Below are 12,901 nucleotides of genomic sequence, written 5' to 3' on the forward strand. Positions count from 1 at the left end.
GGATGGAACCGAAAAATAAGAACACTTTGTCGGGATCATGTCAGGATCATTTTATGCAAGTTTCAGCCAAATCGCACCAGTAGAACTTGAGAAGAAAATCAAAGTGTGTTTTCAAGATGGCGGCTGTGGCGGCCATCTTAGATTTCGGATCGACCCGAAAAATGAAAACACTCTGTCGGGATCATGTCAGGATCATTTCATGCAAGTTTCAGCCAAATCGCACCGGTTTAACTTGAGAAGAAGTTCAAAATGTGTTTTCAAGATGGCGGCTGTGGCGGCCATCTAGGATTTCGGACCCTTCGGGTCAGATGACATAAAAATGCAAAGTATCGTTGGTTCAGTAACACGATATTATATGAAATCAATTAAAACAATGAAGAAAGTGACGTTCAGCAATGGTATTTACATGAAACGAAGTTGATGCTCTACATTGACAGTAATGTCTCCATTTAGAAAATCCATCACAGCTGGTTCCCGAATTTTGTAAATAATATTCCGGGCACCAGAGTGATCTCCAATATCGCCTGGAATTAAAAATGGATTTAATGTGTAAAAGAATGATAAGTTATTCATTTTCAAACATATAGTTTGGTATTTTTATTCATATTTGGAACGCATGGTGGACAAGTCGTTAAGGTGTTCGGACACATAACCACGAAACCAGGTACTGATCGAAGTTCCGCTTGTACAACCTGGCTCATCCTGAAATGGCTATTATAGGACGCGGTGGTAAGGCAGCAGTATCATATTTAACCGGGTTGTTGGGTAATTAAAGTCCTACCAACATAGATACAGTGTCCACCAAGGACGTCACACGGCCTACACGCTATATCATCCCAGTCATGGTTATGAGCACCATACAGGTGGATAACTTTCTGTGAGATAAAAGGAATGTTCAATGCCTTTGTTAGCATCACAACATGTTCGATAAAGAAAATATCGACCATATCTACTATTTAATATCACAGAGCGTTTCGTTTTCGGTTTTTTCCCTTGATTTTTGTTTTATTTTGTAAATTGTAAATAAGCATCTATTTGTCTTTTCTACAAGATAGTTTGGAAAAGAAAACGTCAAATATAATCTAACTGTAAAGTTAAGATGTCATCAGAGCTGATTAGAAGTATACCTAATGCTGAGCTCACCTTTGGCTCGCCAGTAAGAGAACTAATGGCGTAGAGTTTAGGTCCGTCTCCCATATTGTTGTGTGTATACAAAATGTTTGGGTGAACTCTTCTGGCACACAGACCGGAGGTCTCGTCTGGACGAGTAACATGACCCAATGAACTTCAGGGTAGGAACTGCGGAATGACTACAAATCAGGTTACTCATAATCAAAATAATATATTTGGTTATATAAGAGTTTAAAAGCAAAATGAATACTTACAAACTGTTTTGTAATTTTATAATCAGTATATTTGATTTTTGTCTCTTCAAGATTGATTTTACTCCACGACTCTATACATCATAGCAACATGTATGGTGGTACTCAGTAATAGTATCAGCAATTTTACAGTACTCGTATCAAATGTTACTTAGTAGTCAGGTAGAACGACGAATAAAAAATAATTTTCCTCAGACTTTTGACCGATGCACAAAGAGGCATCAAATTGTTACCTCCGCAACAGTTAAACGATCAGAAACAAAATATTATATGATATTTAGATCATAAACATATGCTTAGTTTATGTACCTCTGTTTTCCCCAGCGACATTCAGGCAATAAATTTGTCCTAACACGGACAGACAGGCAAAACGTAAAGGCAGCATGATTACGTGTCGGTGTGGAGTCTGGAACGATTACGACTGTAAAAGTGTTTGAGCAAGCTACTAAATACTCTTTATCAATACTACAATTATCACAATTATACATAAGCCATTTTGTTCTACTAGCGAATAAGCCATGAACAAACAATACCTCAATAGTATCATCTTAAACACAAACAAATCACGTTTGACACATTTTATCTTATCTAACCCTTTCAATGCAAACTCGTACCATGCCGTGCTCTTTTGTTTAATAATTACTAACATTTTCGGTTTCGGGAAATATATCTGTAAGCTTTCTCTAGATAAAATGGCCTTAAAGACTTTCATTAGCTATCGATTAACATGACTTTTCCGTATTGAAAACGAAATAAGATACTCAGATACCTTAATATATTACAGATGGTTGGTTGGCCGATTGATAGATGAACATCCTTAAGACATCTTATGTTATTCAAGGATGGTCACCTGTGGATGCGGCGTGTTACGTGTATGTTAAGAATGACTACAGTATGTTCGTATTTATAAATTATAGGATACGAGACCAGCATGTAGCTATAGATATTCATTACTCCGTGCAACAATTCATCTTAATACATTTTATTTTCATAGACACTCTGTGTCAGGAATCATTTCACATTGAAACCAATGGCATTGTAAGTTTTGATTTAGGTTTGACCCTCCTCTGAAGATGTTGATCTAGCTTTTAACTGAATTAATATTGTATCCAAAAATGACTACGCCGCCGAGTGATACTGCTAGGGCCACCGACGATTGGTCTGGATTTCAGGTTTACTGGATCTAAGACCTCGATGTACTCAGAATTTTGGTTTATAGCATTTTTAATAATGCCACAATACGTGCTGATCATTTGAGATTTGTTTGTTAATAAACATATAGACGAATTACAAAATTGTATAAAAATTATAGAAATCCCGCCATTTATCAAACGAATAGTGCTGATTTAATCAAACTTCAGGTGAAAGAATTTTAAATCAGACTTTTTAAACCCACTTTGAATAATACTCCTTCGGTTCAATCCATACATGTAAAATGTTCACATCATCAAATACGTGTAGTGTTCATTCTTAATTGTCTCTACATATGCAATTTGACATACGCAATATTGATTTTTTTTTTTTTTTATTTGTCGTATATTTGATTTGTTCTCCAAATGTAATGATAGTTTCTTGTAATGTGACGTCATAAGTAATGACGTGATAAACAGTTTCAGAACAGCCGTCTAGACACGGCAACAGCGCTTAAGGATGTATCGGCTTTTATTTGTCATTTCTTGTACTACTTTTTGTCTGTAAGGATTTTCTAAATTTATCTTCGCCTCTGAGTCACCTTGATCATATTTACTATGAATAGTAGGATGTATGACCGCTTGATAGATATCTACGTCAACATAGGGTACCTATTATCTATCAGGTTAAAGTGCACTCTAGATTAGGTCAATCAAATGTTATCGTGCTCGACATAGACATTTTGTATAACATATCATGACTGTCAGTTCTGTAATGTTTTTCTATATTAGTTTTTGCGTGTGGTTAACCTGTGTAGTAAAAGTGCAGTTACATAATGGCTACTGCTTCTGTATCCGCCGACCCAGGTAGTCAATTTCTGGGATGTCCGTATCATACCGGAAAATCGCTCACCTACGTTTGCGAAGACTGTTCATCGACACAGCAGCCTCTTGCGTGTACTGAATGTGTCACTACCATTCACAAGGGACATTACCTGGATCTATTGGCCACTCGTGTAATCGAGAGAAAAGGTACACTTCTTAAACATATAGAATTTCTTGAAGATGTATGTGGACACATCGATGACGAAGAGGAACAGATTACCCGCAAAATATTTCAAAATGAGCAGGAAACAAAGTCTGTGTTGGCAGCTATAAACATCAATGAAAATGAAAATAACAGGTTGATTGATGAAATTACAGAAGGGAAAGTCGCCCGTTGTCTCGCCACAAGGAAACATAATGTGGATATTCTACTGAGATATAGATCTCAGATACAGTCACAAAAGACTAATGTCGATAGCTACCTATCAAAATGTAAAAGTACGTGTACTCAGGGATCTGATATTGAGGTATTAAAGATGAGGTCCGATACCTCACTTCCAGCTCTTCCTGTTTCTCCCAAGCTTTCGTCATTGGCATTGAAAACGTGCACTGATGGAAATGACCAAATCAAACTTCTTTGTGGTCATCTATCCATCAAGGGTGTTGATGATATGCTTGAGCGAGCGATGCCTACAACAGTCAAAGAAACGCCACAACTTCAGCATAAAATAAAGAAAGGGGGAATTCATTTGAAGTTAAAATCGAAAGCTGCATGCGAATCTGTACCACATGGATTGCGCGCTAGTCCAAACGGATCGTTTTGGATCAGGAGCGAAGACAAGAGATCGATACGACGACTCTCTGAATCAGGATGGGTACTTCACAGTCTGGATTGTCTCGTTACCATCACCGACTTGTGTGTCTGCCCTGTTACAGGTAGAGCTTGGATTTCTGGTGAGGACCACAGCATCAGAGAAGCCATGCTTCCTCATACTATCGTCTTACGCTTCTTTGTTAAGCAGTTACCAACAGCGATATGTGTTACCAGAAAGGAAACGTTAATAGTTGGAACAAAAGATGATATTAAGATGTATACCATGAAAGGTGAACTTATGCACACCTATCAAAGAGAATCATCTTTCTTCCTTTCGGCCAAGCCTTTGCACCCCGTAAAGATCGTTGAGAGTTCGTCGTTAAGTCTAGTAGTATTGTGTATTAATCAGTCTTCAAAACCCGAAGATAAAACCGTAGTCCGTGCCTTCAACGAACAGCTTAAGCCTACTTCGATAACTGTTCTAGACAGGATCACGCTTACTGAAGATCCTATCGACATGTGCATTATAGATAACGTAGTGTTTGTCGTGTATCAGATTCATGGAGTCATTATGTGGAACACAGAAGATCCTTTAAAAAGCAGATCTGGTTTGAAATCTAAACAAGGGATTGTTTCGATTGACAGGTACGGTCATGACTCAATTGCAATTGGAACTAGAGAGGAAATTCGAATGTACTCTTTGACGGTTTTGAATAACTCATAAATCAGAAGACAGCAAACTAAACTGGAATTGCCTGGAATTAGTTTATACAGCGTCTATGTTCATGATATGGATTATCGAATGATAACAAATTCAATTTAATAGATATCGTGCTTTCCACAATACTAACTTATTTGAAGGAATTCATATATGAGCTATATGCCAGAGGATTGATTACCCAGTGAAACAATTTTTACATCGTGCGCACAGCTGTGCGATCGGGACGATCGGTCTATCAAATTTGCGAAATCAATATATAAACGGACCGTGTTGAGGAGTCTAATTTGCTTGTTTAAAATTAACATTGTAAAGGTCTAATTAGCCGGTACAGTAGACTTTTTAGCAGCCACAAGTACTTTAATTGCCAAGTAAACAAAACAAAACAAAATACACATTTATTATTTAATGGATATCCGTTATATATCACATTTAGATTAACCAGGTCTTTGTGACACAAAAAGTGATAAGTTGTCTATGGATTGGGCCCCCTTTATGTTCTCCGAAATAGCCCACTTCATGGGGATGGCAAATACACACACCGAGATACCAGGCTAGACATGGGACCATCTGGGCAGCTGACCGATATGCAAAAATTTATTGCGATAACGAGGCTGTTGGCCAGCATGCGTCACTGGTTCACCGACTGGCTCACCGCTGCTGAGCATAGAGCTAAACACCTAAACTTACAGTTATCTTTGTGTCACATGAAATAATTACAGACTGTCATTATGAATCCAGTGTGGTGCAATGTGCTGCTTATGGCTGCTATAAGAATCACAGAAATAAAACAAGTTAAAATAAAACAAGTTTTTTCGCTTCCCAAAGAAGAAGAGTATTCAAAATGCATGGTTGCATTACATAAAAGTCCTGTTTGAGTTGACAGAAAATCATCGTTTGTGTGAATGGGGTTTTATATGGAAGCATTAAATTACTTCAGGGTCAATTTAATTCATGTTTGAAAAGTTGACCTGTTATGTATGACCTGATCATGGTATTTATTGTACATTTACTTAGCTCTGTTTGTTAGTAAACATTATACATGGAATGTACGTGTTTTAAACGTGTATTTGCTTGTAACAATTTAAGGAAAATTTATCATCGCCATTGTCTGCTACTAATTACTCATACAAATGCTACAGTACACATTATTAGATAAATAATTGCATAATATCAGTAATAGTATCTGGCTATGTAGTCATGTAAATACATAATATAGAGAAGTGGATAGATGAAATGTATATAAATTTTTGCAACAAAATTAACATTCAGTAAATAATAAGCATAGCAATAAGTAAAATTAATAACAATATAAACCTTCTACAGAGATTAATTATTAATTGACAGCATTTATCTCACGACAGCACACCGTAGATTCCAATTCCGTAACCATAGGATCACAGAAACCACATGAGCACCTGTTGAAAATTAAAAAAAAAAAGATAACTCAATATGTATCCAAAACATAAAATGGAAAAATTGACTTTGGTAATTGAACCATGTAATTAGCTTTGTCTCACAGTAGTAACCAATGTCATTATTATACATTCCTCTGTTGTTAAGAATATAATCCTTATTTACTGAATTCTTCAATTGTTTATTGACATAGTAATAAAGTATATCACACATTGTTGTCATTGATGTTAATTAATAAAAGACATTTTATTGAGATACATGTATGTTTTTACATAATGTATATGTAGGTATGTAAAATTGGTGTAGCATACAAATGCATTTATAATGTAATAAAAGGAGTCATTAATTGTTCTCAATGGATGATTTTGATGTAAAAAAAAAAAATTATGTAAGATATATTACAGATTATATCCACATATTAAAAAGAAATTATCTGATGAATACCCATAATGGCATCCACATCTATATTTAATGCCAATAAATTAAAACAATAATAGGTGTATTACAAACCATACTGTGTTTGTCAACCGATCCTCTGGATTACCTTCTTGGTTCTCTTGATCAGTATCTGAAACATCTGGCGATGTTAACCCCCTTCTCCGTAGAAATAGAATTATCAGTGTTCATCAAAGGGTCAAACTGGTATGGGATAATGTCCAGAACAAAGCCCAAAGCAGGGATATCCCTGTCATTGTTTTCCACTGCAGATATTTACAAAAAATAGTAGAAGACTCTGTAGTTTTTCTCTATAAATATACAGTATCTACAGCAGACAGCAGAGCATGGTGAAACGGATGACGCGTTGGTAGACCGGCTAGCTCATTAAAGTTTTCTCAGCCGCAGCAATTTACCCTTACTGCCCTTAAAGTAGATAAACAGCTTTGCGGAGGGCTGTAAAACGCGTGTCAGCCAACATTGATAGGGTCAAACTATCAGAAAATCTATAAAAAGGTTTTTGTGTCACAAACCAAACTGGGCTATATGTGGTGGATTTTGAGAGTCCACCTAAAACTTGGTCTAGTTCATTTTATGTCCACAGAACACAATGTTGCCACATAAGAGGAAAATAATGAAGTCGATGTGGTTGTTTTTGTGAATTTGAAAATTTGCCTGCTACCATTATATTTACGTAACTCGTTCCATCCATTAGTGACAACAATTTGAGGAAACAGTCTCAGTAGGTATTTGTTTTTGTGGTGATTTTTTTTTTATTTTTTTTTTATTTACTTATTTTTCTTTTTTTTTCTTTTTTGCATTAAAGTCCGCATTTTATCAAAGTTATTACTAATTCGATCTAATTGACCCTTCTGTTTTAATTGTATACATTGGATCATTCTAAAAGTTTCTTCTGTTTATATTTTGTCAAATTCATTATTAATTTGATATTTAAATTGAAAGGAAAAAAAGAAAGATAACAGAACAACACACTCGAAAGAATGAGAGTTTTTTGACGTCTATTAAACATGCTTGAGTGTCTCTCCAATATAATAGCCTTTATTTGTAAATAGTCGGACAAAATAAGTATGCATATATACATAATGTAACGTAAAAACATATGATTAGTACTAACGTTTCTAAATTATCGGGTTTGATATTTTATAGGTTTTCAAGCACTTTGTACACCTTAGTCACTTGTTTAAAACTTATTTGTTATCAAAAATACACAAATGTACTTTAACATTTACAAAATGATATTGTCGACCAACGTTAATCTTTGTAATTAAAGGGATAATTCAGTGAGGTTAATTTTGTTACATAACCATGAAGCAAAATATGACATAAATGCATTGTTCGACATTCCTAATGAAACATATAACAAGAAATATTTAGAAAAAAAATCACGACATTGATAAGTATTTTCATTGATACCGTTGAATTTTAAAATCGTATAGCAATACGCTTAAACAGGCACTACATGTAAACCGTATCCAATGCCACGTTCGTTAAACAACTGCAATGCAAAACCACTGAGGAGTTGATGAAATTATTTTTAGACAGGAGCATGCACCTGGCATTATTTCAATAGCGATTTGAGTAGTTCCTGACAAATGTTGCTTTACTCCTCAGGCAATGATCAGAGGTCGCCACACAAGACGTCCGACCACAATATGCAATGGCGGACAGGAAGCGAGTTCGGTCATTTTACGTATAGTTTACCACGGTGTGTTTTCTGGCATATCACAGTAAAACAAACTAGTCTAACTTCCATTATAACTTCTTTGTGTCCGATATATGTGCAACTTTTAATGTTCTTTCACACTGCCTTTTCCCTTATCATTCTTATACTTATAAAGATCGCTGCTGCCTCAATGGTGTAAGTTCTGCTTCTGTTCAAAGAATATAAAATCCTGAAAATACAAATTAAATCCTTTGTAGATATAATTTTGAAATAATGCATCGTCCGGCCATAGCATTTTAAGTTATGTTTCTCAATAAATTTGAAATACCGCTAAGTTTAAATAAGTTTAACTAAGCCAAACGACAACCAACATAAACCTAGTTATAGTCTGCCATTTTGAAATTGATGTATTATTCTGAAATAAATTGTAACATATTTCCATTTCATCATCTTAATGAAGAGCTAAACGCTAAAAATAGTGTTTGAATTAATCAAGGTACAAGTATAAATTACTGCCTGACTTAATTCCTATAAACAGGATTGATTATATATTACAACTAAATGTACACGAAATAGATCTACTTACATTCAGTCAATACGATACCATGTATACTAGCGATTACTGGGTAAAATCACTTTAATTTTAAAAAATAATTCTCAGTTACCGATTACAAGTTTACATTGAATTTACCATCGATATCTGAATACATATTTCCAGATATGTAAGGTATTCGAGATAAGAAATATATATACCATGAGAAACACTGCTCCCATCATGACGGCCTTCATCTTGACATCCAGATCCAGGGGAACTAGAAAGTGGAAAAATATCAATATATAAAGCTCTCCTTATTTACCAATCATCTGTATTTGTCTGGACCGGAAATTTAGGAATTCTAAAGATTTTTTTATCGATAGCCAATGTTTAAAATCACAAAAGTTCGAGCTTAGAACATCAGTGTGATAATTGATAGCTTATCGATTGAAAGGGAACAAGATCATAATGTTTTACACGGTATACAACAAAACGGATACAATATTTACAAAAATGGATAGAAAATCAAATATATGTATAAACAATAGGTTTTATCATTATAACTAATAACACTTGCAGTGAACCTACATGTGTTGTTTATTATGTAGTAAATTCACCAGCCTTACTGAACACCACTGTATAGCGATAATGTGTTTAATAACAAATCTGTGGGTCCCAAACATTATATTTTGACCTGTGTATAACGAAGAATATAAAGAGCGTTTCGTTATTTCTCCGTTTGTAATTTTATATAGACAAGTTTGACTGTTATAGTAGTTAAGCGAGGGTGCAGAAGAAAAGTACCACAAATATTTACAGTTAATGCCGAAGCTGTCCACCTCTGAATACTGCTCCTTCGTAAACCCGCTCCATTTCTTGCTGATTTTCCCTACTTCATCCTTCCAGTCCTTAGACCATACCTGTTATAATTAAAAACTATTGTAAACTTCATATTTAAAAGTATCCTATTTTGAAGCTTTGCACTTAAATACATGTATTTACCTCCATGTATGTCGTTTATTGAATATCATTAAAATAGCAATTATTACTAGTGATAGACTAATTCGATTTATACCCCTTTTTTATGGATTTTACATTTTTGACAGTTCGAGACATTTGTCCGTCATTATATTTGATGTCAGTTTTGTAAAGGGACATGTTAAGTGATGTTGATATAAAGCTCAGTTTGATTTGACTATCTTCATGTTAATAAACTAATACCATTAGATTAGTAGAATTATGGCTTCTATTGTCGGATGTTGTTCTGACGCCATTTGACACTGCAAGCGAAATTCAGTCCGCTGATACATGATTATTCTATGTAGATATAAAATGTTTGTAGGGGGTTTATATCTGTGGATATGTATTTGAAGAAAATTTGAGAAAAAAATGTAAAGGGACATTTGTGGGTTGACACATATATAAATTTAATATAGAACGATATTTGTGTTGGGTTCAATACATGTAATAAGAATCTTAAACCATATATTCTATGACATATTTTAACAGATATGATATACACATGTATGTCAACTACTTTATCAGAAAAAAATATTCCATTTCTCTTTATATTTAATGTTTTGTGGTGATGCGGTATAAAAGATGTTCTTAAAAATCATCACAAAAACGAAAATAGATCAAAATTGTGAAATTAAATGGTAACAAAAAATACAGAATGAAATTGACATGCATTCAAAAAATTTGCAAGAAACGGTTGTTCAATATAGAGCATTTTAGCACAATAGAAGCACTTATATGTCATTGGTAAGGGTCTTAATAGAGTTTTCTCCCTTTATTTTTTGAATCCGCTGCGCCTATAATCATGTAACCTACATATCAATACATTTATTTTTAAAATTAATAACAAAACATATGTATCAATTACTACATAGATAAAACACAAAATAGCAATAAAAGGTTGAAAACGTTATTTAGTATTGGTGTTAAAATGGTTGAAGAGCTTAAGGCATATATTATAATTCAACGTCTGCATGAGGAAATCATGACTTTTTCCCTTATGAAACCACATTTTTAAGGTCAGCCCACAATACGGTAAAAACGCTATTTATAAAATATTTCATTCGCAAGGATTAAATGCGTTAATCAAACAACAAAGAATTTGTTGGCTCTGACAACAAACATCCCCTTTTTCCAGGGACAGTGTAGGTAGGGCTAAATATTGGTTTACAGTATTCCCTCCTTTACATTGCAAAAGAACAAAAAGAATGCAGACACAAATCTAAATAATAAACAAGACCAGTTTGTTTTTCTAATTATACAAAGAATAGATGAAATTAACGATGATTATGCGAGGGAGAAAGATTAAACATCTAAAGGGAGTGAACTCCTAATCTCTATGAAACAAACTTGTAATATTGATTGATTTGTGTGTTTGTTTATGTTTAACGGCTCATCGATAGACAGGATCATTTCGTGCCAAACTTCTAGATTAAAAACAACAAGGATTCATTCTTTTTTAACGTACTTAATATAAAAAAGTAAAAAGTGCGTACTAAAACATCTTCGTTGTTGAACATATTGTTTGTCTCCTGCGTTTTAATGTTTGTCTTTTTTGAGTTCGCCTACCTAACGGTGATGATGTCTCTATTTTTTTTTAGTTTGACCAAATACGTTTTTCCTTTTAATAATCCATTTTTTTCCACATTTTCAGTTTGCATCAGATATCAATTGAATAGTTTGTTTAGACGAACTAATATCTAAGTTTGTAATAATATCTGATATTTGCATACAATGTCTGCTATAAAATGTTATTTTGCTGATAAAACGATACTTTCAAACAAAACAGTAGCTCGGACCTTCCTCTTGTGTTAATTGATTGTCTTTATGCAGTATTAACAATATGAATTTATGTCTCGCCTGTCTGAATAGAAAACATGAATTTATACGTATTATATGCTGTATGTGTCTTCTTCTTTAAAAATAAATTCTTAAAGAATGCAATTAATTTTTTTTTCGTGCATATGCCCGTCTGTACGTTTGTCCGTTCACAAAAAGTTATAATCGATTTCCTCGAAAGATTTCTTGTATTATTACGTATGGCATTTACTTATGACACATGTGTATCTCGGCGTTGATTGGCGTTTGAAAATAAAGTGACCAATCAACGCCGAGAAAACAATTGTACTTCACAAATACTAACATGGCGGCTACACACAAAAACTTTTCAATCAGAAATTTCAAAGGGCTGTATTGAGTAAATGGATGGTATACATATTATATATATATATACATATGCCTCTATATAGTCAGTGAGAGGGTAGATGCGTTCATATTAGCGTAATCGCAATGGCGTAAGAACACAAACGCAGTGCAGGTTCGGACTACTTCTTGTTCACGCTTCGATAAGATTTTGCGTCATAAGTTGAGTCTTGACGGATTTCAAAATAACAATAAAGAGTTTCTATTAGATCTAATTAAATATATGTATTTGACATCAAAACAAAAGATGTGTTAAGGCATTGTAACGGTAATAATCAACCAAATGAATCGCTGGTCAAGGCTACAACCGTGGGGCTTTCCTCGGGAATGTTCGGGGAAATTCCATACAGTAGTTACGTCAGTATGTGTGTAAGGTCACTCATCTCACATAAATATACAGAACATCTGATTGCCGGAGAACAATTCTTGGGTCGTCTAAGGGAACAATAGGTTAACAGGTCATGTACAGGTTTCCAGAAAAATTACAAAACATAACAGGTAGGCCTAATACCCTATCCGAAACAGTATCATCAGCTTTACCCCCCCCCCCCCCCCCAACGTCTTTGCATTCAAAATAGGCCTACACACACCATGCAAACACTTGCCTATCCTCCGTACAACAAAATAGGCCTACACACACCATGCAAACACTTGCCTATCCTCCGTACAACAAAATAAGAGTCATGACTATATAGATTTTAGTCTATTTCGCTTTCGTAGACCGACACATACATAACAAACAT

The 12,901-nt window shown here is 34.4% G+C and overlaps 1 protein-coding gene across 1 annotated transcript in view; it reads right to left on the bottom strand.

Moving 5' to 3' along the window:
• Nucleotides 1-6,788: 6,788 nt before the first annotated feature.
• Nucleotides 6,789-12,901, bottom strand: part of LOC138317219 (phospholipid scramblase 2-like) — a 46,733-nt gene continuing 40,620 nt past the window's right edge. The window contains exons 7-9 of the mRNA XM_069258774.1: nt 9,757-9,859; nt 9,158-9,216; nt 6,789-8,633 (exon numbers count right to left, since the gene is read on the bottom strand). Of these exons, the coding sequence (XP_069114875.1) occupies nt 8,592-8,633; nt 9,158-9,216; nt 9,757-9,859 (204 nt within the window). The 3' untranslated portion in view covers nt 6,789-8,591. The remainder of the gene's footprint in view (nt 8,634-9,157; nt 9,217-9,756; nt 9,860-12,901) is intronic.

This window comes from Argopecten irradians, chromosome 1 (assembly GCF_041381155.1).
Source record: "Argopecten irradians isolate NY chromosome 1, Ai_NY, whole genome shotgun sequence".
In the NCBI taxonomy this organism is placed as follows: domain Eukaryota; kingdom Metazoa; phylum Mollusca; class Bivalvia; order Pectinida; family Pectinidae; genus Argopecten; species Argopecten irradians.